The sequence below is a fragment of the Podarcis melisellensis genome (genome assembly GCF_964234715.1).
Source record: "Podarcis melisellensis genome assembly, chromosome: 1".
Lineage (NCBI taxonomy): Eukaryota > Metazoa > Chordata > Lepidosauria > Squamata > Lacertidae > Podarcis > Podarcis melisellensis.
In genome coordinates this window covers 50,214,835-50,241,053 of record NC_138528.1, presented here as the reverse complement: position 1 = coordinate 50,241,053, position 26,219 = coordinate 50,214,835, and the positions used below count along the sequence as shown (strand labels likewise).

At 45.9% G+C, this 26,219-nt stretch overlaps 1 protein-coding gene across 8 annotated transcripts in view; it reads left to right on the top strand.

The window, feature by feature from the left end:
• DGKZ (diacylglycerol kinase zeta) overlaps positions 1–26,219 on the top strand; it is a 133,313-nt gene that overhangs the window by 4,874 nt on the left and 102,220 nt on the right. For 2 of the 8 annotated variants that reach the window (XM_081900983.1, XM_081900982.1), the window contains exon 1: positions 25,080–25,304. The exons of 3 other annotated variants lie outside the window; for them this stretch is intronic. In XM_081900983.1, coding sequence (XP_081757109.1) covers positions 25,102–25,304 — 203 coding nt within the window. In that variant the 5' untranslated portion in view covers positions 25,080–25,101. 3 more of the 8 variants (XM_081900985.1, XM_081900976.1, XM_081900984.1) reach the window with 3 other exon arrangements.

Here is a 26,219-nt window from a genome sequence, read left to right as displayed (position 1 = left end):
CAGATAGTTGTTTATTTCCTTGACATCTGACAGGAAGGCACTCCACAGGGCGGCTGTATTATTATTCATGCCAATAAACTTTCTGACCAGAATGAAAGGAAGATCAGCATTTTATATCACTGTCCAACCTGGAATCTGAAGAAAGAAAGTAAGGCAGAGACAGGATAATGAGCCTGGCAATGTCTCTAAACCAGAATTGGTCTTGTGCAGAAAGCCAGGCCTAGCCACAGACACATACTGTTGCAGTACAATATGACCAGTCTTGACTCTTGGGTTGTAATCTAGTAAGCAGCTGTGTAGTGTAGCAGATTACGCAACTGGGATTGTTAGGAGTAAGAATCAGGACGCAGAACAATCCTAGTGAGATGGAATTTAATATTCAGGTTTTGCATACAGCAACCATCCGGCTCTCAGTACTTCTCTGTCCTCCTTAGACTTGTTTAAGTCCTGGGATAGCTCAAACCTGTGATTAACGCAGGGCATTCCAAAATGCTGGAGCTGCTGTAAACATTACAGGTGGGGGAATTTGGATACAGCAAGGGAGTGCCAAGAGTGAAAAGTTCCAGGTGATGTTATCACATTTGTATGTCAGTCTGTGCTCACAGGTTAGCACATGCAAATGCAGACAAATTCAAGCTATTTGCAAAGAGGAAAATTGAGATGCTCCTGTTGCCTAACACTGCAGATCCTCTAAAGAACACCAGACAGATGGCAGTCTTAAACACCAGGTCCAAAGAGAACCCAGGCAGGAGGAAATCCATGGCCACATCAAAGGAGTTGGATGTGCAGGCATAACCCAGTACATGCAGCACGCTGTGAGCTGTTCTAACCATCTCCCATTCCTCCAAAGCATTTGTCAAAAAATGGAGGACTGTAGGATCAGGGTCAGCTCTATAGTCTTCCAACTAGAATGCAGGAATCCCAGCACGCAGTCTCCCATCTAATAGGAAAACATGCCGGACCCTGCTTAGCTTTGGAAATGTGCTATCAGTTTTATCACTGCACCACTGTTTAAAGAATGTATTTTGCAGGTGGCGCTGTGGTCTAAACCACTGAGCTTCTCGGACTTGCCGATTGGAAGGTCGGTGGTTTGAATACGTGTGACGGAAAGAGCTCCCATTGCTCTGTCCCAGCTTCTGCCAACCTAGCAGTTCGAAAGCACTGCAAGTAGATAAATAGGTACCTCTGTGGTAGGAAGGTAAACGGTGTTTCCATGCACTCTGGTTTCCGTCATGGTGTCCTATTGTGCCAGAAGTGGTTTAGCCATGCTGGCCACATGACCTGGAAAGCTGTCTGTTGACAAATGCCAGCTCCCTCAGCCTGAAAGCGAGATGAGCACCGCAACCCCATAGTCACCTTTGACTGGACTTAACCATCCAGGGGTCCTTTAACTTTTACCTTTACCTTACTATTTTGCAGTGTGTGTGGGGGTGTTGGCATGAGGATTAGCAAAAGGCTCCCTGGAAAGAGGATGGCTGAGCCCAAAAAAGATTGTGATACAACTCCTGCGAAGGCAAAATTTCCTCAGCCTGTCCGAGACCCCACGTTTCACGTCATGTTAACTGCCTATGGGCACTTCCTGCCAGTCCTCTGCCTGCTCTGCTCCCCCAGCCGGCAGAAGGGTAGAGGGTGGCAGCATCAGCCTTTTACGTAAAAGAAGGAGGAGGAGAAAAAGCACGCTTGGTATTTTTAAGGACTTGGAAATAAATGTTTCTTCCAGAAATAGAGAGAATGTGGTGTGTGTGGAGGTGTCTCTGGCGGGGGGAGCGTGGGCTGCCGGAGCTGGTTATATATAGCACTTCCCGAGCCAAGCCTCTTAGCAGCAATGGATTTGCAAGGCTCGCTGGTTCCAGCCTTTGCGGAAGCGGCTGCAAAAAATACCTAAGTAGGTTTCATGTTTATATACCTGATTTTAGCAGTGATTCACTGGGGGGATTTGGGGAAGTCATTCAGAGAAGCAAGTGAGACAAAAGCTTCTCGGCCCACTAATTGGCCACTAGTTCCACCAATTGCCATATTGCACATTACAAAACTAGGTAGGCTGCTGCGTGGGTAGCATAACCATGGAAGGATTTCATAATCTGTGAGGGAGACAAGCGGTGCTTCGATTACACTGGGGCATGTCCCCTCCTTAGCTTTTATGACAGCCCCCTTAGCTGCTGTTTTTAGAAATGTATGGGGGCACAATTTGTCTGTAATTGTCTAGCAGGTGTTAGGCAGAGAGGGCTTGTAAATTTCATTAAGGCCCCCTACTTTTCCTCAAATTATTCAAACGACTTCTGAGACCCTCGGTGTGTACACACTGAAGCAAGTGAGCGGCAATTGCCCCCAACACCGTACAGTATGTAAAAATAAAATGTGTGTGCCTCTTACGGATTATAAGGTATGGCATAATATAGGTACACACTGTGTGCTTGGATGAAGCAGCCGATTATGGGTAAAATTCCTGTGCCCGTATTTTTTTGCCACAAGGGTGCTTTTTTCATTCCTCTGCCCCGCAGCTGACAAAAGGCTGAACATGTTTTCAAGCTCGCACAAGTGAGGCAGCCTGGTTTGCTGAATTCATATTGTGTGGGCTGAACCATTCAGAGGTTTCAAATGTTTGCGAATGTTCATCATCAGTTGACTGCAAAATATCACCTTGCAGTGGGAGGGCGGGGGCGGGGGTGGGAATCTAAATGATACTCAAAGCATAACTGAGGCTTGGGATATCCGCCAGTGCTCAAAAAGGACTCTGTGGAAGTCAACTTTTAAAATGTGGATTTGTGACTCTATTAATCTCCCGGCATCCCTTTGGCCTACATCAGCACCTGAGCCATTACAATCCTCACCGTACTCAGGTATTGCAAACACAAGGGAAAGCACTTCCTGAAGCCCTTAGCAAAGTCTATGGCTAGTTTGGCTGGTGCAAAGAATCCTGGTGTCAACAGATCAGATTTCTCAAAGGGTGGAGTCAGCACCTCACCTTTAGTAGAAGAGGCCTTATGGCTCTTATCTGCCAAGACTGCCAAAAGTGCTTATTAGAGTGGAGTAAAATGGGAGGGAACAATATACCCTCCAACATTTCTCTGATGAAAATAGGGACATCCTATTCAACAACAACAACCATTTTCTTTATACCATGCCCATCTGACTGGGTTGTCCCAGCCACTCTGGGTAGCTTCCAATATATATCACAACACAATAAAACATTTAACATTAAAAATCTTCCCTATACAGGGCTGCCTTCAGATGTATAATTGTTTATCTCCTTGGCTCGGGGGTCACGTAACTCCATACATTCCAAACTTTATTTGATGAAAATGGGGAAATCCTAAGGAAAAGTGGGACATTCTGGGATCAAATCAGAAAACAGGATGGCTTCTGTAAATCTGGGACTGTCCCTGGAAAATAGGGGCACTTGGAGGGTCTGGAACCAGTAACACACTCAAGGCTTAAATAGGGCCTTGAAACAGTTGGACTGCAATTCTGTACCCACTTTCCTTAGAGCTGATCGAAGGGCCACATTCTCCTTTGGCCACTGCTGGCTGTGGTGAAATGTGATGAAATCAAAATGGCATTAAAATTTTAAAATACAGATAATCTGATGACTGGGAAGTGTTAAGTTCTGTCAAACCCAAAGCTTTGCCTATGTGATAGAGAGACTGGATTGTTTTCCCTGCAACTTTTTGTTCTTTTTAACACATCCTTCTTAGAACCAAATACCGTATTTTTCGCTCCATAGGACGCACCGGCCCATAGGACGCACCTAGTTTTTTGGGGGGGGGAAATAAAGAAAAAAATTATTCCCCCCCAGCTGCTTGTGGGGCCGGCAGAGGGGAGAAGCGTTCTTCTCCCCACCGGCAGCCTTCAGACCAGGTCCGGGGACAGCGGGAAGACGCGCTGCGCCTCCCCGCTGTCCCCGGAGCTTGCAGGGCTGGCGGCGGGGAGAAGCATGCGTCTCCCCGCCGTCAGCCTCCAAACTACATCGGGAGACAGCGGGATGGCGCGCTGCGCCTCCCCGCTGTCTCCCGAGCTTGTGGGGCTGGCGGTGGGGCTCCCCTGAAGCCTGGACCGACCCCTCTCGCTCTCCAGGCTTCAGCGAAAGCCTGCATTCGCCCCATAGGACGCACACACATTTCCCCTTCATTTTTGGAGGGGAAAAAGTGCGTCCTATAGGGCGAAAAAATACGGTACCTCTCTCGCTTTTGTTCCTCTTTTCATTTCTCTTCTCTTCCCCATTTCTTCAATCCCTCTCCCTTTTTTAGCTTTCCAAGCTAAACATGGGGGCCCCCAAGCTAAACATGGGGCCCCCCATGTTTATTTACCCGTTTTCTCTTTGTTTCTTCAGCCTTTCTTAGAAGCAGGTCTTCTCCAACTTGCATCCTGCACTCACCCCCTTGCTCCCTGGCAGCTCCAAAACTGCCTAGCTCCTAAATTTTGCACACACAAAACATGTATCACTGTGAATAAGAGATATGCTTTTTATTCTTTCCTCATCCATTGTTCCTTGGCTTAAAAATGCTTGTGTCTTCCTGTGAATACTCAGCGGATAATAAACTCCCAAAATCCGCTGTTGGGAAATGTCTATATTGGGACCCACCAAAATGTCACAAAAAGTGTGAAGAGGGTTCTCTAATGCCCTTTTGGGCCCTCTCCCCTGATGTGATCCTTCATATGGAGCTAAGCATCACTTTTCTCATCTATCCCTTACTCTTCCTGCATGGTGGCCTCCTTACCTCTACACTTTATGTTGCAGACAGATGGGTTTGTTTACCTAGTAAGCACTAGCACTAGAGGTCAGGAGTTGCAGGAACACAAGCCTACTTGTTATCCTTATCTCTTAGGCTTATCAACTATTCCTGTGGTAGGTGCAGGGACACTAGGGAGGCTACAGGTTGGTCTGCCGTAGTTGAAGCAAAACAAAACAAATATAAAAAATAATTAAAAAATACTTCAGTAGCACCTTAGAGACCAACTAAGTTAGTTATTGGTATGAGCTTTCGTGTGCATGCACACTTCTTTTCAGCCCTATTTCAGCACTTGGCTGTGACACAGAAGAGGGCAAATACCTGTTCGCAGCTGCCCCAGAGAGCAGAGGTAAGGGTAGATTTCAGACGAACATTAGGAAGAAACTTCTTGATGGCCAGAGCAGTTTGACATGGAGGGCACTTGCCAGGGGTGGGCACTCTCCCTTGCTCGAGGTCCTTCAGGCAGAAGCTAGGCACTCATTTGATAGAGGATATTCTGAATTGAGAAGTTTGGAATAAAGGTCTTTCAAGGCTGGGCCAACACTCCTATTGATTCTGCATCGAGTGTGGTTTCCACTGCTGATTTGGGAAGCAGTGTACACATGGTGCTAGCCACAAGCCACTTCTATCCTGTCATTTGTTAGGAAATGCTGCATTTTGATGCATTTCTCCCCAAACTTGTTTCAATTCAAACTGAGAAAAAGAATGAGCAAGCTGTGTTTCAAGCTGGTAATGTGTACACAGCCCAACTATATGAGTCTATGAACCAGAGAGACTCATTCTCTGAATTCTAGAAGATTCACCCGTTTCCACAAACAGCCATCTCTTGCAACAGATCCCACACGAATGTTGCTCCCATGATGTAACCATCACTGTAGCTCTTCTTCTCCTCAAAACTCCCAGAGCAACAGACAGGACATTTGTTCAGTGTTGTCACTTACTCTGCCTGTTTCTCTGGAGCTGGCAGCCATTATTATTATTATTATTATTATTATTATTATTATTATTATTATTATATTGTTTGATTTGGTGGTGTGCTTTATGTTTTATTGATTGTTTATGACTACATTTGTTATGTTGCAAGCCACCTTGAGCACAGTTTTAACTATGGGAAAGCGGCATACAAATAAAATTATGTATGTATTCTTATATATTTTATTTATACCCCCATCTCTTTCCCTGATGGGAATTTCCAAGGTGGTTTGGAAATTACCCCAGATGGAAATCATTCTTGTAGGAACTAATTCTACTTCCAGAATTTAGGATTCACTGATTCTTTTGATCCTGTGCTCTCCAGAGTTTAATGCTTCACTGTTTACAGCGCAGCACTATTACAGTGTGGAACATATCATCATAGAATTGTAGAGTTGGAAGGGACCCTGAGGGTCATCTAGTCCAACCCTCTGCAGTGTGAGCTTAAATAGGTTTACATGGAAACTTGCTGAGTTCAGAGGTACTTACAACTTGATAAGGACTGAAGGTTTGGTTACACAATAGCAGGGAAACAATTGAGACACTTCTTAAGGGTCACAATGGGATGTTCTGGGAAGAGATGAGGTTGTGTAGATTTAGAAAAATAGAGAAATAATAATAATGAGATTTGTAACCTGTCACTTATTACTTGCATCTTAGAAATCTGCTTTAGACTGCCTGAGCACACAATGTAATTTTCCATGAGGACCTCTTAACTACACAAAGGCAGGACAACTTGGTTCCCGGTCTATTGGAGTTTCCTTTTCATCTTCACGTGCTTGGCAAGTTATCACAGCAGGGAGGGTGACAGTGTTGTAATACCAGTGGTGGGATTGTAGTCTTTGCTAATGTAAACACATCTGAAGAAGTGTGCATGCACACGAAAGCTCATACCTAGAACTAACTTAGTTGGTCTTTAAGGTGCTACTGGAAGGATTTTTTTTTGTAAACACATCACTTATTCCCTTGCAATGAGAACCACAGACTCAGCTGTTTTATGCAGTGATATAGCACTTTTTAAGCTCAGACCATGAGTTTGCAAATTCTGAAGTTTTGAGAAGCACAGAAATAAGGAAGATCACAAGAAAGATCACAAGACAGCCCAGAGAACGTTTCTAAAAAAATGGTGGAGGAGTATGAGGAAGAAAAACCTAGTACAGTGGTACCTCAGGTTACAGACTCCATTAACCCAGAAATAGTACCTCGGGTTAAGAACTTTGCTTCAGGATGAGAACAGAAATCATGCAGCAGTGGCGTGGCAGCAGCTAAAGTGGTACCTCAGGTTAAGAACAGTTTCAGGTTAAGAACGGACCCCCAGGACGAATTAAGTTCTTCACCTGCGGTACAACTGCACAATGAGCTTGCTATCTATACAAACCCAATGAAATTCTTGCAAAGCTCTAGCTCTTTCACTACCTCTTGTAGCCCAAGGATCAGGGCTGTATATAGTCTATGATTCTGCTATTCCATAGGTAGAACAAGCACAGACATTGTCATGGAGTCCCAAATACAGTAACCTGAGGGTGCTTCTAGATGAAAGGTTTCTGGCATAAGAGACTCTTCGCTTTCAAGCTTTCATGCACCTTCAGAAATAGTTTTGAAAGTGACTGGTCAAAGCCTGAAGAGGTTTGAGTAAACTGAGGCTATGTACACATTAGCAGATTAAAATTCAGCAAGGTCGTTTCTCTCTTGCATGTTGGACACATCAGAGAGGGGGTAGAGATGACTTCACCAATGTGCATTATGTTGGTGCAAGAGAGATCTATATCTATCTGTCTGTCTATCTGTCTGTCTTTCTGTTTATCTGTCTGTCTGTTAATGAATTCCTGGATACCAGGATCCAGGTTGGGGGAAATACTCTTTGCTGAGAGAACCCCCGCAGAGATTTAAAATAACAAAATATGCGGGAAAGTAAAGCATGAAAATATAGGAGGTTCAGACCGTTAAAATATGCCTATGTGAGTTCCAAAACTTCCCTCTTTCCCCAGAATAGGAAAAGGCCACACATTTGGTAAGTGTGCAAAAGTATATGTAGATCTGCAGACGTCAGCTTTCTTTTGTGCAGTACTAGGATTACCTTGGCATTGTTGTTTTCAGAACAAAGTACAAAGCTCAAAAGCTTGCAACCTGCCAACTGTATCACATTGAAAGATAATTATCTCTACAGGGTTTGATGTGCTCAGTGGTGCAGTTAGCTAATTTCAGACTCTGGACTTAATGGTCTTATCCCACCCACTTTCCTTTAGGTGCTAGTATTACTTCATTTCAAAATCTGATAAGCCAGTCCTGCTGATCTGCCCTCTTGGTCATTCTTCTGAATGGAGCCCTAGACGTCTGGCCCAAAGTCCTGCCCTGCTGGAGCCAACTAGGACCTACTCCCCTTTCCATTTTGAATCTTATCCACAAACGCCTCATAATTTCCTTCAGCCTGATCAATATCCCATGCCTTACAGTTCTTTATTCTCTGGAACTGTCGCAGTAGCCATGGCCTGTGCCAAGCACTCCCATTGTAGACAAGTGCAATGCTGCTAAACAAAGGCACTTTGTGCAGCCAGGATGTGGGGCTCCTACTGTGAGCTGTCCCTGCTGCTGCATCGCATGAAGTCTCAGTGGCCTTGCTGTGTGCCACTTTGACAATGGTGAAGCCTGGAACGCTGCTGTCATTGTGTTTGTGGGCTGGGAAATGAGATGCAGGAGTTACATCCTCCGCTCCCAGGTGGGAAGACATGTGCAGATGGGATGGATGCTTTATGGGAAGGGAGTTTGATGAACAGTTCTTTCCGGCTCAGCCTTCCCTTTGAATCCTTTTTAAAGCATGCTAATCAGCCTTCATAGAATAGCATAATCAAATCCCCATTTGCTCCCACCAATCTGTGTCTGCAGCTCTTTGACGTGAGCCTGTGTTTCAGCATCTCTTAAAGCAAAAAAATAAAAAAGTGTTCACAGGCCAGTGCTTCATGAATACAACTGCTGTGCTGCCCTTCAACTTGGACAACACTGCTTTTTCCAAGACCCGGTGCCAACTGACAACCCCCAAAGAGTGAGATTTGCCAATTCTGGCAAAGGTGGGAAATCAATGGGCACCGAAGGGAGCAAGTTCACACTCTTGCATTACTCGCTGGGCACTACTGTAGATTCCTAATTATTATTATTATCAGACCTGGTGCTGCCTGAAAGATTCGTAGCAGCTGATGTGTAATGAATAGACCAGTTTGCAAGAGTTCCAGCAGGGAAAGGGAACTGGTAACTTAGGCAAAGTATAGAATCATAGAATCATAGAGTTGGAAGAGACCACAAGGGCCATCGAGTCCAACCCCCTGCCAAGCAGGAAACAGCATCAGAGCACTCCTGACATATGGTTGTCAAGCCTCTGCTTAAAGACCTCCAAAGAAGGAGACTCCACCACACTCCTTGGCAGCAAATTCCACTGTCGAACAGCTCTTACTGTCAGGAAGTTCTTCCTAATGTTTAGGTGGAATCTTCTTTCTTGTAGTTTGGAACCATTGCTCCATGTCCGCTTCTCTGGAGCAGCAGAAAACAACCTTTCTCCCTCCTCTATGTGACATATATATATATGTATACACACACACACACACACACACACGCTCAAAGAAAGAGGAAAGGAACAGGTTCTGGGATTCTTGGTGAGACCTGGTGGGGCAGGCATAGGCAAACTCAGCCTTCCAGCTGTTTTGGGACTACAACTCCCATCATCCCTAGCTAACAGGACCAGTGGTCAGGGATGATGGGAATTGTAATCCCAAAGTATCTGGAGGGCCAAGTTTGCCTATGCCTGTGGTGGCGCCTGGGAAAGCACCCTCTGAAACGTACTAGGCTTTAGCAGTCTTCTGACTTTGTGTCTCACTAGCGCTCACTGCAGCTCACTCTTTTCTTGCTTTTTCCTCTTCAAATAAGGCTAGGCCTTGCTGTACATGATTGACTCCCCCAGTGCAAGAGGCTGCTATATCTCCCAGCTTGAGCCTGGCTTTGTCAGGATCTTTAGTGAGCCCACTTGTTTCTTCAGATAGTTTAGGTAACTGAACAATTTGGAGGTAGTCGCCCCCATGTTTTTCCTCTTCCCCTGGCAGATGGCTTCACTTGCTAATGCTTCCTCCTTCCTTTGGCTGGAAACTTTCCCAAAGGGATTATTGAGCAGCCTGCAGGAACCGACACATGGTGCCCATCTCTGTTGTGCTCTCTTCCTGCCAATCCCACCTCTTCATTCAGTCGGTTGGCCTTTGCTTGGGAGGCTGTTCTTCTCTGCCAGGCTGCATATGGCTCTGTCCTCCCCTCTCAGCTGGTGGGCACCGCTTCCTGCGCTTAGCATTTTCAGATGCACAACGGAGGGCAGGAACAATCTGCCTTAGCCTAACTACTGGCTGATGCTCGATTTGTTGTTGATTGAGAAGGACTAGCACCAAAAATCTACAGGTTGCCCTATAAGGTGGGCGGGGTGGTGGGAACCTTTCTGAAATGTGTGTTTGTTGGCTGTCTTATCTGGGCCAACTGAACTGATCTCTGTTGCTTGTCATAATATTATCCGGCTTTGTGTGCAAGAAAGTGTAACAAGCCAACTGCTGCCCAGAATTTCCCAGGTTCCTTGCAAATTGCACAGGCTTGACAGTACGGTGTACATTTCGGATCGGCAGTACATTCTGTGGCCAGAGAAGAATGGATGGACTAGAATGGGAGGACTGTTCTTCTCAGGAAGCATCACTATCCATGATGAACACACCCAGAGAACTGGGAACTGGAGAATTCTTAACAGGATTTCCCTTGCCTTCCAGCAGATTCTAGCAGGGACCTTGGCTTTTGTCACAGAGCAAAACTGATGCAGCTTAGGGTCTTCAAAATTTTAGCAGTGATTATGGTGGGGATGTGAAATTTATGTGTTCATTTGCTTTTTAGTGCCTACCTGGCCTTCGAAAGACAACAAAAGCAGCTTATGGAGGAACAGCAGCAAAATAACAGTTAAAAGATTCAAAAGCAGGCATTGTGAGAAATTCAGAAGGGTTTGTAGATGACAGAAACATTCTATTCTGATAACCAGAGCAGCTTGGGTTCAATCATGCGCTTCCTGGGTTCACCGCCCACCATTCACAATCTCTACATGGCCTCAATCAATGTTCTGACAAGCCATGCATCCCCCACAACTCACCTTTCCATTCTGGAACCGTGCACCATCTTCTGGCAGAAACCTGCACCTGCAGTTCCAAATCTTTTCATTGCCACAGAATGATGCTGAGAAAACCCATGGGAGGAGGCTTAAACATTCCAAAGTGATACACACATTCTGAAGTAGTACATACGTTCTAATTTGTTGTTAAAGGGAAACTCTTGTGTTATGGTATATGCAATGCATAGTAATACATTTAAAAACCTACAGATCTTAAGCCAGTAAGAATGTACGCTCTCAGAGTCTGTTATATCATAATAAAGCATGGTTTAAAGTGCTACAAAGGCATGTGCATAAGGCAGCATTTTCTACATTCAATGTTCAATGCTGCAGGACACAGTAAAACACATCCCACATGGGATGGCTCAGCTGGTAGACCATGAGACTCTTAATCTCAGGGTCATGGGTTCAAGTCCCATGATGGGCAAAATATCCCTGCATTGCAGGGGGTTGGACCAGATGACCCTCAGGGTCCCTTATAACTCTACAACTGATTCTATGGTTTCTGTGAGTTGTGTGGATAGTTTGGAACTGGCACAGGCTGAATGCCATTCTCCTGTTTATTGATGGAGGGTGATGTGTTCAAGACATAGCATGCATGGTCTCTTAAATGTGCAGATGTGTAGCAAGAAAATTCCCAAGTATCCTTAAAGCTCCTTAAAACTGATACCACCTGGCAGCCCAAGGGCCAGCAAGTGTACTCTACAGAGCAGAAAGTCTCAAACTGTCAGAGGCGATTTTAGGGTAGCATGACTGGTACACTTGCTCTGGGCACCGCCCTGCAGGAGGGGCGTCAAAACAATGCTGCAGAATAGAGCATGAGAGGTGGGGGGACGGGGATACACACTGAATTTAAGAGTCTAAAATCTGCCTCTGATTGTGTTCTGTGGACAACTTGTGGCTCATGAGCTCCATTCAGGAAAAGCTGTGGAACAGTCAAGAACAGCTGCACTTTTTACAGTATTTTTTCTTCTTCTGGTGACAGTGATCACAGTGTGTTGCTCAACAAAACAGGCGGATCCATCTCTTTACAAAGGCAAGACTGTAGTTATTAGAACGTAAATTATGTATGTGCTTTAATTTGTAGAACAACAGAAGTTTATTAAGTAGTCCACTGAGACCCACAGCAATTTTCAAGTGGTCCTCAGGGGAGAATGTTTGAGAATAGTTGCTGTACATCAACGGGAAACACCCTTCTTAGTGCGAGTGTTTCTGTAGATACTGTTGGAGCCAGTCTCCTTTTGGTGCTGCTTCTGCCGCTGCCACTGTAAGCTATGGCTCTTTCAACATCACACTCCTTAAAATGCTTCACATTAAGCATTTAAATTAGCTAGCAGCACCATTATTTAAAGCACCCCAAAGCACAATGTAAATGCTGCCTTGGGATTTCTGCATGCTCCGGGTTCAAAATATCTCTAAAAGAAATCAGTTACAACCATTCCACTGATTTTGTTAAAGCTGGATCCAATCTATTAGGCTTTGTGGCATTCATCTGAACATAAATGTCCTCCATAGTCAAGGTATGCAGCATTTATTCCTGAGTAAATTCCCACAGATCTCATGAATTTTTTACCCACTCTTCAAATGCAAGACTTTTTCAGATGATATTAAATCCCATTCATATGTGTGTTTGTGTGTGTGCTATAGTTGCATTAGCACCAACAGCATTATATCCTGATCTCTTAGAAAGGGATGGGATGCAATTAAGAACATAATAAAATAAAGGAAGCCTTGCTGGATTAGACAAAGGAAGCCTTGCTGGATTAGTCCATCTTGTCTAGTATCCTGTTTCCATCTGTAGCCAGCCAAATACCTTCAGGAAGCCCACAAACAAAGCATTAGCAGATCCCTCCTGTCATTTGTTCTGCCATTTGGCATTCTAAGGTATATTGCCTCTCAGGCTGGAGGCTCCACTCAGCTATCATGCAAATAGACATTGGTTGACCTGTCCTCCATGAATTTGTCTAATGCCCTTTTGGGACTATCTAAGGCAAGCCATGTCCAGTGGAAGTGAATTTCGTAAGTTAATTATGTGCTGTCTGGCGGGGGGGGGGGGGGACTTCTTTGTTTGTCTTGAATATACTGCCAGCCAGTTTCACTGAGTAACCTTGAACACTAGTGTTTGGCTGCAGTGGCATTGTCTTGATTGATGAAATAAGCTCACGCTTGTTCAACAACAACAACAATCTGGAGAGAAATGTAGCCCAGTGCTGGAAAGCGGAACACACAGTTCAGTTCATTTTATCTAATCTTTCTATCTATCTATCTATCTGTCTACCTATTTATTTATTTATTGAAAAGGCTCACAAAACGAGGGAATGTTGAAACAGATGAGGAAGTAAATTTGCTGACGTTTATCACTGAGTTCGTTAAATAATAAGTTTTCCTGCACTGTACATAGTGTAGAGAGACACTTAGCCTCTAAATTGTCTTCTTTTAAAGTAAATCTCCCGTCCTGACATTCATACATTCCACACAGCACCTGCAATGGCAGTGGTTACACTAGCTGTGTAGAAAACCACACTTTCCTAACAGTTACTTAGGTCAAGTATGTACAACAGCTGTTTCCCAGAAAATAAAGGGTTTTAAACCCAACAGGTGAATCTTTACTAAAAGTGTGCAGTGCAAATATATAGTTTAAAGTAAGCCCCATCATATTCAATACTCTCAGGTATGTGCACACAGGATCACAGTCTTAATCTGATTCGTTGTTTCTTTTCCCCAAAGACCTGTCCTTCTGTAATGGAGTGTGTGGACTAGGAATTTCTAAAATAATTGCAATCATTCTTACCATACTGCAGTCACTAGAATTGCTCAGACAATGCCATGGCTGTAAAAGTGCTCTAAAACTAATATATTCATTTCGTAGATAAGCATGGATTTACTTGGAAGTAAGTCCCACTGAATTCACTAACAGTTGCTGCTGCTCCCAATGAAGTGTGCATCATATCACAGTCCTACAACATCTTTCAATGTGCTGCTGTGAATTGCTCTGAAAACTACGGCCTGAGATACAAATGCAATAAATTGCCAATATCATTAATGACATAGGTGTGGACATCTTATTGTGATATTCCTTAGTGCATATAATGCTATGTATGTAATATGCAGCTTTGTTTATTAACAATTCTTGTAATAAAGATAGGCGTGCTCAAGCTGTACAGTATTTCGTCCTTTCCCTTTAACAATGTTCCCTGTAGTGTTGGAAAACCAGAAAAGGGTTATTATTTTTCTGTCATTGATCCTTTCAAACCTTAAAAAGAATTAACTTTTAAAAATAAAATGGTAACATATATAAGGTCATGATGACAATTATTTGTAAGAAAATTCATTAGCATCCTGTTCGCAGTTTTAAATTGGGAGATTCCTTTGTTTATCAGTGTTTTGTGGTCTGAATGTGAAAACAAAGGTCTTTCTGTTCCCCATTGGTGATGGAAAGCCATCAGGACGGTAGAATCATACTGTTTGTCACTCATCAGATGATATAATATGGGTCATTCTTACCACCACTACTTCCTACTCACTTCTTGAGCCTTTCTCTCCTACTTTCTGTTCTTGATACAGTGGTACCTCGGGTTACAGACGCTTCAGGTTACAGACTCTGCTAACCCAGAAATAGTACCTCAGGTTAAGAACTTTGCTTCAGGATGAGAACAGAAATCGCACGGTGGCAGCAGGAGGCCCCATTAGCTAAAGTGGTGCTTCAGGTTAAGAACAGTTTCAGGTTAAGAATGGACCTCCAGAACAAATTAAGTTCTTAACCCAAGGTACCACTGTACTTTCAATTCCTCATGAAGCTTTAGCTAAGTCACACGAACCCTGTAAACTGTAAACTTTGCATCTGTTTTCCTATGAAATCTTAGGAAATTCTGGAGGAGGCCGTAGAACAGTGGAGGGTTAGTTTAAATTATGTCTGTTATATTTGTTTTGCAAGATAGTGCTGGGAAATGTAGCTTAGGGGTTTTTTTTTTGTTGTTCATTCCTTTCAGTTTCACAGCATTTTCAAAGTTTCAAAGCTTCACACAATCAAAATACAGCAAAAATCAATAAAGCACAGTCCACGTCCTAAACCATTTAGATATTTAAAGGCCAAAACTAGCACTTTCAAACGGATCTGGAAACAAGTTGGGGAGCCAATGAACTTGATGCAATTCAGATGTAACATGAAGATCAAAAATGGTCCGATCAGCATCCTACCTGTTGCATTCTTGTGCCACCAGAAGTTTCTGACCATTTTCAGCAGGGAAGTATTGAACCCATGTGTTATTGTGGCAAGCGGCCGCCGAGACCATATAACACCGGTCTTGAAAGACCTACATTGGCTCCCAGTACGTTTCCGAGCACAATTCAAAGTGTTGGTGCTGACCTTTAAAGCCCTAAATGGCCCCGGTCCAGTATATCTGAAGGAGCGTCTCCTCCCCCATCGTTCTGCCCGGACACTGAGGTCCAGCTCCGAGGGCCTTCTGGCGGTTCCCTCCCTGCGAGAGGCCAAGTTGCAGGGAACCAGGCAGAGGGCCTTCTCGGTGGTGGCGCCCGCCCTGTGGAATGCCCTCCCACCGGATGTCAAGGCGATGGACAACTACCTGACATTCAGAAGACATCTGAAGGCAGCCCTGTTCAGGGAAGTTTTTAATATGTGGCATTTTAGTGTATTTTTCATTTCTGTTGGAAGCCGCCCAGAGTGGCTGGGGAAACCCAGCCAGATGGGCGGGGTACAAATAATAAATTATTATTATTATTATTCACCAGAAAATAATACTTTTGTTTTATTACAAATTGCAGGTGTGCCCTTTTCTGATTTAGATCAAGCCTGAGGCAGGGCAAAGCTTAGTTTTAGTTTTGTTTGTTATATTTATGTATCATTTCACAACATTCAAAAGGCATCCTAAATCAATTTACGGTAGAATAAAAATATAAATATAAATATAAAACAAGAAATGTAATAAAAAATAACAATAGAAATACTAAAAGTGTTCATCTAAAGATAAAGAAAACTTTCTTTTTGCACCACAGTCCCATTCTGTACTGGTTACTTATTGGGGCAAGGGGGAATCAGCCAGCAAGGGCTGGAGATGTGAATAACACAATACAGTGGTACCTCGGGTTACATACGCTTCAGGTTACATACACCTCAGGTTACAGACTCCGCTAACCCAGAAATAGTACCTCGGGTTAAGAACTTTGTTTCAGGATGAGAACAGAAATCGTGCTCTGGTGGCGCGGCGGCAGCAGGAGGCCCCATTAGGTAAAGTGGTGCTTCAGGTTAAGAACAGTTTCAGGTTAAGAATGGACCTCCGGAACAAATTAAGTACTTAACCCGAGGTACCACTGTATCTAATTTCACTCTTGGGTCCGCTGTTTAGCTCCTTCACTTTCTTCTGTCTTATACAACACTCCCTCCATATCTTTGAAGGAATTAGAAAGTTCTGGTGGGCTCTTTTTGTTTAAATTTAAGGATCTTATTGATGTAGGTGGCGGTAGGGAGATTGCTAAAACTGAAAGTGTGCCATTTTTGGTGGCGGCCAGGGGAGAAGCCGCTTTGTATGCAAACTTAGACTTTGCATTTGGCCATCTTCTACAACTCTGTGAAAGCCAGTGCAGAGCACTGAATTTGGATCAGGGTACAAGTTCCTTTTCCACCACGAACATTGACCTTTGCAAAGTGTCACTCCTTTCAATCTCAGTTTCGTTCTTTATAACATAGAAATACCAAGAGACCTGCCTTCCGGGGCTGCTGTGACAGCAAAGACAGTAACCTGGGCCCCATCTGCACTATGCATTTATGGCAGTAACCCACCACTTTAAACTGTCACCGCTTCCCACAAAGACTCCTGGAACTGTAGTTTGTTAAGGGTATTGAGATTTGTTAGGAGACCTCCATGCCCCACACAGAGCTGCGATTTCCAGTGTTCCCTTGGAAGAGGCATTGATTGTTCAACCACTTTGAGAACTGTAGCTCTCTGAGGGAACAGCTCTTGGCACCTTTGACAAATTACAGCCTCCAGAATTATTGGGTAGTGGTGGCTGGGAAGCCATGACTGTTTAAAGCGGTATAATACTGCTTTAAATGTTGAGTTCAGACGAGTCCATAGAAAGCATATTTAAAATGCTAGGTAAAAGTCAGAGTGAGGTGGCAGATGATTTTGGATATCACAGAGGACAAGCAACTTGTTAGTTATAGTAAGAGTGTATTTTTTTCTGCTGGGAAACAGCGCTTGTGGGATTTCCTGATTCAGGTGCCAAAATAACTTGGCCAGCCTTGGTACTATGCAGGGCTTTTCCCCCCAACTGGAGCTCATCAGAACTCAGCTCCGGCACCTCTCAGGTGGGCACCCCATTGCCATTCTTTCTTTTTAAATTTTTAAAACACATTCTTATTTTTTTTTTTACAAAGTAATAATCATAAATAAATAAGAATAAAGATGTGCACCCCACCACCGAGACCATTCCATTACAACTATCCAACCTCCCAAAATTTAAACACCTCTTGTGATGGTTTGACCCCTTTCTGTGTTAACAGTACAAATTCTACAAACACCCTCCATATCTCCTCAAAATCATTTCTCCTGCATATTCCCCGCCTTACCTGAATGGCACATGTTAATTTATCATTAATAGCTATATCCCACACCTCTTTATACCACTCTTCCGTTTTATATTCTGCTTGCCACTTCTACTTCCTGGCTATAATAATTTGCGCAGCTATCAATAAATTTGTGAGCAAGTCCTTCATAGCTTGTGAACCTTCCACCCCATTGTAAATTGATAATAATGCTACCTCTGGACTTTTGGTCAGCTTTAATCCAGTCATTTCTGTTATCTCTTTAAACACCCTTTCCACTATTTTTTTTTACATATTTACACCCCCACCACATGTGAACATAATTCCGTTTCCTGGCATCCCCTCCAACATAACACCGAATATTCCTTGTTTATTTGATTTAATCTGACTAGTGTTAAATACCATCTCCAAATTAATTTATAATAATTGCCATTCTAAGAGAACAAGGGAGAAGTTAATGGTAAGCTCCTGCACCACTTTTTCTAGAAAAATAGCACTGGTACTATGTTCCTTTACATAGGAGAGGGGCAGGGGTGGACTTTGGTAATCTTTCGTAATTATGGCACCCTGTGTGTGAGGAAAGGCCCATCTCTAAGGTGCAGCCAAGGTTAACAGGTCCAGGAGCTCAAACAAAAAGCTGTTCTTCAAAAACACATTAAAACTTTATTTAAAAAACAAGATTCATCGAAGAAAAAAGCTTCAAATGACAACACAAGTTAAATCTACTCAGAAGCAAAGAAAGCAACAAGACTGTCTTGTCTGGTTATTAATTAGCTAGCACTCAAGGTGGTGCAAGTTGGGCAAGAGGTTCCTGAGCATAGAACAGAATTCAGTTGGGCAGCATGACCGGTAGTAGTGATCACTGCACGATGAGTGCTGTCTTACAATAGCCCAAACCCCGAGTTTAAGCAAAACTGACCTGAATCATATGACCTGATATGCCCAATCATAGGGCTTAATTGGTAGAGCTTTACAGATAATGAGCACTCACCCCTCCCATCATGGTTTTTGGATCACCCCACTCTCATTAGCCTTAACCTTGAAGGCCTAATAAGGGACACCTGTGCTCAGCTGCAGTACTCAGGAATCCCAGCAGTTTCTCAAAAAGACTAACAAATCAGGCCCAAAAGATCTACCGGTATTTCCCCACACTGTGCGAGGCCAAACTTTGGCGTCCCCAAATGGATCTTCTCAGTTATGCATCTTCTCAATTTTGAGCCCCTTCGGCTTGGCACCCTGTACAGGGGATCTGCCTCCCTCCCAAATCTGGTGCTGAGAAGGGGTGCTCTTTGCTGTCCCCCCAACCAGGCAGCCAAACGTATTAGGTCAAAGTGTTTAGTACGCCGACGCCCTTCATTGGTTAGCAGGGCAAGGGCCAGAAAGGGGAGCGAGCGTGCTTCTGGTTGTTCCCCAAGCGAGGGAAGAAATACCACGGCCTCTCTGTGGTGTGTAGCCAGAGTAGCTGACCTAACGCATTCAGATGGCCATTTCTCAACGGGGGAAAAGCCTGTGAGGAGTTTCCTCCGCTGTCGTAAGGAGGCGCTTCTGCCCTGAGGGAGAATTCTCGCCACCCGAGAGAGACTTGTACGACGGGAACTTGTTGCCACTTGCCCAAGTCTGAGCAGAGAGGCTTCGGCGTCGAGGCTTCTCTCGCCTGAGAGAAGCAACGTGGGCTGCTCAGGGCTGGGAATCGGTGCGCGTGTGTGCTTTGCACAGCGTGGTGCAGCGGCGGCGGCGGCGGCCGTCTCAGGCTGCCTGCTACCCTTTCAGGAAGCCCATAAAAAGAGGAACAGGGTGGAGAGAGAGCGCGCGAACAAAGCCAGTGTGCCCCGCGCTGCGGACCTGATGGCAAGGAGCTGCTGGCGAGGGTCTGCCCTGCCGGGAATGACTCCGCAGCCCGGCCGCGGGCAGAGGGGCGGCGAGGCGGCGCAGAGGAGGTCCGAGGTGGTGTGAGGAGGACCTGCCCGTCCCCGAAGGGCAGATGTGGTGGCACCGGTCGTGGGATGTCCCGCGGAGCCCCCCCGGGAAAAGCACCGCCGCCAGGTACTGCCGGCCGGCCAGGCTGGGACTCTGCTGATTTCCTCTCGCCGTCTGGGCTGACGCCCTGGTCTCTCGCACGGAGAGCTGTTGTTTACATCCTGCTATTGTGGAGGGAAAGGGCCTTTGCCATGGAATCCCTTCCTCCCCTTGGGGCCATTCGCCGCCTGCGTGGAGGAAGGGAGGCCTGTGTGGAGTAGGGGACAGGGCGGCCGGGCTGCTCCTCCTCCTCCCGTGCTAATGGCTTTAACATATATCCGAGAGGCTGGTAGGATGCAGGGTGTCCTGAGAGGAGAGGAAATGGGGGTGGGGAAGCAAATGCGGTTCCAGGAATCCTGAATGTTTTCCCCTCAAGAAGTCATTGTCATGATGGAGCTGCAAAGCGGGTGTCCTCATTTCTTCCTAGATACTGTTGTGGGGAGTAAGGAGGGTGTGTTTTGGGCTCTCCCCCTGACACTGTTTTGTGGTTGGAACTGGAAGGGTTCCATCAATGACCTCCCTCCCCTCCCCAGGGATGCTCTCCAAACTTGCTCCCATCCAGGGCTCACACTATTGTCAGGCAGAACCTTTTTACTGACGAAATGGTATTATTATTTCTGTGAACTGCTTTGAGGTATTAACAAGTGGCATGTAAATGTTGTGTGACAGTCGCTTCGGGTGGCGGGTGCTGAATGGCGGGGAGTGGGCCGAGACGAGGGTGCCACACAATCTGCTCTGCACCCTTGACACTAGCTGCTGCTCTCGGGTGCTGTAGAAGGTGCTACCCCATTGCCAGTATTGAAAGTAAGATTTAGCTGCCTGCCCAGTTGGCTTCTGTACATGGAATAGGTGTGTGTGTGTGTGTGTGTGTGCACACTTGCCTTTTACCTCACGCAGCAAAATGTACTGAGCTGGCCTGGCTTGCGTTTATGTTGGGCTCCCAGTGAGCTGATGTGTGAAAACTCAAGAAGAAAGGAAGGAGCTGGCTGTGAAGTTCATTTGCTTTGCAAAAAAGGAAAGAGGTGTGTGTGTGTGTGTGTGTGTGTGTTGTGTGGGTTTGAGTGAGTGATGATGTTGACAGCTGCTCCCATTTCCAGGGAACAGGTGTGGGTTTCCTAGGTGAAGTCACCATCTCCCTTGGTGAGCATAAATAGTCTGCATGTTGAGCGATACGGCAAAGTGGTACGTAGCTTTCCATTTCTAAAACCACAGAGTGGTAGGCCTTTGAATACCAGATCTAGGTGAGAGGGGAAAAGCAAAACAGACAGCAAGCAACTATTCAGAGCAAGAAGCAATGGGATGGAGGGAGAGGGGAATGTCTAGCCACAAACATAATGTGTTGCTGTTCACTCCATACGTTCCACTCTACCACACTGTACTGCATCTTCCCTCACACACATACCCTGTGACCCACTGAAGATGTCTGAATTTATCCCCTTGAGAGCACTCATGCAGATGGAATGGTTTCTTAGTTGAATGCTCCCGAGAACATCTGGGCAAGCTGCAAGGATAACTCAATTCATTATGCTCTGTCTCATGAAATGGCAAGGATTTTAAAAGTAGTGGTATGATGAAACACAGCAATGCAAAACCTGTGTCCCTGACTTCAGGAAATTCTTTATCTGTAGTCAGGCTGCACATTTTGATTAATAACTTGCCTTCTGGAAGGGCTAGAGACTTACTTTAAAATAATAATTGTGAAAGGCACAGCCCCGTGGGCAATCACGCCAATTGCACCATGCATAATCTGGCTTTGGCTATGTAAATGGGTGGCATATAAATAATACAATTATTATTATAAGAACATTTGCTGCTTGAAAAGTCTTCGAGGGCAGCCTGAGTGGAAGTGGCCACCATATTTGGGGATATACATTTTTCCCCAATACTGTTCAGTGGTTAACTCGGGATTCCCACCCCTCTCCATCTTTCTTTTCCTTGCTTTTTGCTTGAAGCATCAAAACTCTTAATCCAAGTGGTGTCTTCATACTGATTACTGTTACACTTATCGGACCTCTGAGACAGCAGAGATTTATAACACTAGGTAAGAGATCTACTGGAGATTTGTAAACTTGGATAATAGTTCTGCACTTTGGTATGAGATTATTTTCCCCTTGGGAAGATTTGATGGTCTAGACCAGGTGACCTCCTTTTCTTGCCAGGTTCTGTGTGCATAAGATGTCAAAACACATGCTAGGGTTGTGCCAACTTTTTTTTAAGGCTTTCAATGAAACTATGCCATATAAAGATGCAGAAAAATAAATCTTAGCTCAAATATAACTCATGTAGTCCTTGGAAGAACCCAAACAACATTTTTTTAAAAAAAAACCACGAGTACATATTGAGCACATTCAGTTGAAGCAAAGCTGTATCAGCTGTGTCACAGTCAGGAACCAGAAATCCAGCCTTACAGTTTAAGAGATTACAAAGCAGGGGGTGTGGGCTTTGTGCAAGATAAAGGGCCTATTATGCTACAGCACTTTTAATAATAATAATAATAGATAATATGCTGCCCATCTGACTGGATTGCTCTAGCCACTGTGGCGACTTCCAGCAAAATAAAACATCAAACATTAAAAACTTCCCTATACAGGGCTGCCTCTTCTAAAAGTCATATACAGTGGTACCTCAGGTTAAGTACTTAATTCGTTCCGGAGGTCCGTTCTTAACCTGAAACTGTTCTTAACCTGAAGCAGCACTTTAGCTAATGGGGCCTCCTGCTGCCGCCATGCTGCTGGACCCGATTTCTGTTCTTATCCTGAAGCAAAGTTCTTAACCTGAAGCAGTGGCGTAGCGTGGGTTGTCAGCACCCGGGGCAAGGCAAGTAATTTGCACCCCCTAACCCGTGGATTTGTGCCCCCTAACCCTAACCCCCAGATGTTGCGCCCGGTGCAGCCAGCTCCCCCTGCACCCCCCACGCTATGCCACTGACCTGAAGCACTATTTCTGGGTTAGCGGAGTGTGTAACCTGAAGCGTATGTAACCTGAAGCGTATGTAACCCGAGGTACCACTGTAGTTGTTTATCTGTTTGACATCTGATGGGAGGGCATTCCATCACTGAGAAGGTTGACAAGCCCCATCTGCCCCTAATAAAAGAAAATTAAACCACACTGAATAGTATGTGTCTTGTTTTGTTTAGCCATTGAACAAGTGAATTTTTTGTGTCAGCTTCTCTGATATAGCTAGGAACGAAACCTGCTGTATCAGGCTCCTGTTGTGACTCCCTCAAGATGTTTCCAAATGCAAGTCACAAGCATTCTTCCTGCCATGAGCAGGAAGTTAACAAGCTAATGTTTTGTGGGCCACAATTTGTTATGTTGTGGGCAATTTGTTCTGTCCTGTTCCAATTTATAGTGAGACTGTGATCGCAAGCCTTAGCTGGGATTTGTGCTGCTCACATACAGCCCTGCTGCCATGAAGAACTGCCATAATGTAAGGCAAAATAGATGCACACAAGTGTAACTCCAAAGAGAAAGATACCGGCAATTAATCAAAATAGCTGAGAGTTTTGAAGAATATGGGAATGCAAATCTAATCATTTCCATGTTAGTGAAATTAAGTGATGTCAACAGAAATGAAGCCAAAACAGAACCACAGAAAAAAAAGAAGAGGTATCAGAATGACTGGTATATTTGGGGGGAGGCCCATAGCTCCGTGCTAGAGCCTCTGCTTTGCATGCAGAAGGTCCCAGGTTCAATCCCAGTCTAGATTGGGCTGAGAGAGACTCCCTCCTGAAGCCCTGGAGAAATGCTACCAAGTCAATGTGGTTAATACTGAGCTAGATGGACCGATTGTCTCATTCAGTATAATGCAGCTTCCTGTGTTTTATGTACCCCAAGGATTGCAGAAGTATGAACCAACCAAGCAACCAACCAACTGAAAACCCTTTTGAAAACACCACAATTAATGGGGCACAGCCCTAGGGTGACTGAGCATTCTTGCTATCCATGGAATGCTGAGCGTCAGTCAGAAAACAAAAAAACGTGGTTGGTGGTGCAGAGTGAAATAGAATGCAACACAGCATTCTGGAGGAGAGCATTACTTGATGGCTGGCAGGAACTCTGCTAGGAAGTTACCAGTACACTTAATTTTTGTTGTTGCAGGTCCTATTTGTCTAATCTAATCTGGAAATTCCAGGGAGGAATCTCAGAGAAGCAGGATAGTGAAGCCTCTAGGAGGAAGTTGCACCCTGGCTCGTTCATAATGTCCCACATTGCACTCACATAAGGCTGAAGGCTAGGCTCCAGGAATTACAGAGGGCAGCTTAGGCTAAAGGCAGTAGTGGGGAAATAGACAAAATGTGAAAAATTGCTTGGAGACACTTGATGTCTTTAATTTTCACCAATGGAGGCACAAACCAAACAAGCAAAGTCCTGGCTCATGGGGGGAGACCTCAAATTGCTTTGCAGGGATATTTCCATAGGTAACTGATACCAAGTGCCTTTGCATGTAGGTGATCACCAGCGCCAAAAGTTATTGTCATGCCATAGGAATCAATTTTTAGGGGCCGTGGGGGCTTCAGCCCCCACAATAAAATATTTGAGGGGGCTGGACACCCACAAAGTTGATGTGCGTTCCCATTCAAATAGTGTGTGTATGTGGGGCACAATATTTTATTCAAGTTGGCATCCCTGATTCATGCTTAGCTTTGTGTTTTCGGTCCAAACCGAATTAAACTTTTTGTTTGTTTGAGTACGTATTTTCTCTTTAGCTTCCATTCCCTATAAAGTATTGCAATCTGTTTGCTCTGTTCAGGCACGTGGCCTGAGACTGCAAATGAGCCGGCAGGCTCCCATTAGCAGCGGCAGAACGGTGAGAACACCCTGCTAGGTCCGACAAATCCAGATGCTTAGGGCAAAAGCACTTCTTCGTCACTCCGTGGCGCTGCCACCAACCAACCAACCCGCCAGCCCTGGGCCACCGTCCTAGGCCAGTATCCCAGATGGAATTCCCTCGCTGGCCTGCGGATCCCCCATGGATGCAAGTAACTCCTACAGTTGCACAGGCCACGCTGCACCCAGATCTGTCCCCTAGTCTTCCTTGAGCAGAGATGTGTCCGTGTGTCAGTTCTATTTCTCCCGCCGGGTGCCTGGAGGGGAGGGCGCTCCTCGGGGCCTTCCCTGCGCGGCCGCTGTTATTCCGACCCGCCCCTCGGTCTGCCGCCGGCTGCTGCGCATGCAATGCGCACGTGGGAACGGCAGGTGGAGCTGGCCGCCTGCGTTTGCCTGGGTGTGCGGGCTGCGAGGAGGCAGCTTCCCGGGCAGCTATCTGGGGTCCTCGGGCGCTTACCTTGCTTGCTGCTGATACTTCCTGCAGCGCTCCAGTTTCCCGACGAGGCGCGCCGGGGATTGCAGCCGAGGGCTGAGACGGGCATGCAGCGCCCACCGCGGGGACGCGCGAAGCTGTGGCGCGCCAGTTGACTGCTGCTGCTGCTGCTCTTGGGGAGCTGCCCCGCAGATTCGCCCCCGGACGAGGCAGCCTGGCGCCGCTTTCCGCCTCTCGCCCGCCTTGGCAACGGATTCATGGACTCGGGCGAGAGGCTGCCTCCGCCTCCGCTTCCTTGTGAGCCCGATCGCCGCCGTCTTGTCCCGCGGGAATGACTGGCGTCCTGCCGGGCAGGTGAGCGAGCAGCGCAGCCGGCAGGCACATGGAGCCGCAGGAGGGCACCGAGAGGGACTTGGGCGGCGGCGGCGCTGCCGGTGGTGGTGGTGCCGCGGCGGCGGCCGCCGCCTGCTCCAGCTCGCCGTCCTCCGCTAGCTCGGAGAGCTCCATGTGTCCGGAGCCGGAGAAGGTCCCCGCGCGGAGGCACAGCAAGAAGAGATTTACGGGGCTTAAGATCTTCGGCCGCAGGTGAGCGGGTGGGCGAGCTCTCCCAAAAAATGGGGCGCAGGTCCCCGTTCTTGGGTGACGCCGGGGTGCCCCGATTCCCACCTGACGCGACCTCTTCAGTCCGGTTACCTGCCCCGCCGTATTCGGGAGCCGGAGTGGAGTCATGGAACGTGTGGAGGTGATTCCCCTCTTCTCTGCCCGCTCCCCGTTTTCTCAGCGCCAGTGTACATGAGACTAGCAGCCCGGGATTCCAGCCTGCAGCGTTGGGGTTTTGGAACGCGCGGTATCAAGAGCTGGTGGGTGCTGCGAATTAATAGGAAGGAAGGTAGAGCGTCTTGGTTACTTGTAGGCGCGGGAGGATGCACTCAAGGGTTGTCCCTGCCTATTCATATTCCTTGTCTTGGGGAGCATCTAGCATTGATCTGCATTGCAAACTGTAAACATCAAGTGCAGCTCTTGTTCTTGCCCCTCAAAAACTATTTTTTCTTTCTCGCTGGTTAATCCTTGAGCACATTCATTCAACAAATGAAAGTGTTGTTATATCTGTTTGTAGAGTGTGTGTGTGCCTCCACCCCCCTGTTTTTGTGGGGAAAGTTAATAGCTCCCCACCCACCCCATGCCTCCACCAAGTGCTTCACAAAATGTCCCTGGGTGTCATTGCCTGTTGACAAGGAATAGTAGCTTTTGAAAGTAGTTGAGGTTACAAAAATAAAGGCTATAGCCTTCTGCCTCATTGTGACACTGAGCTTGCTATTCCCTTATGGCACCTAAATATTGGAAGGAACTGGGCTGCTGGTATTTGTCTGGGAGACAGAAATGGAGGAGGCGGCATCAGGGAAGAAGAAACATCCTTGCCAGGTTCACTACTGTATTTGTATGGTTCTTAGGGTTGTCCTTTCCAATGTGCTGTTTGCCCTCAGGCCCTGTGTAACATAA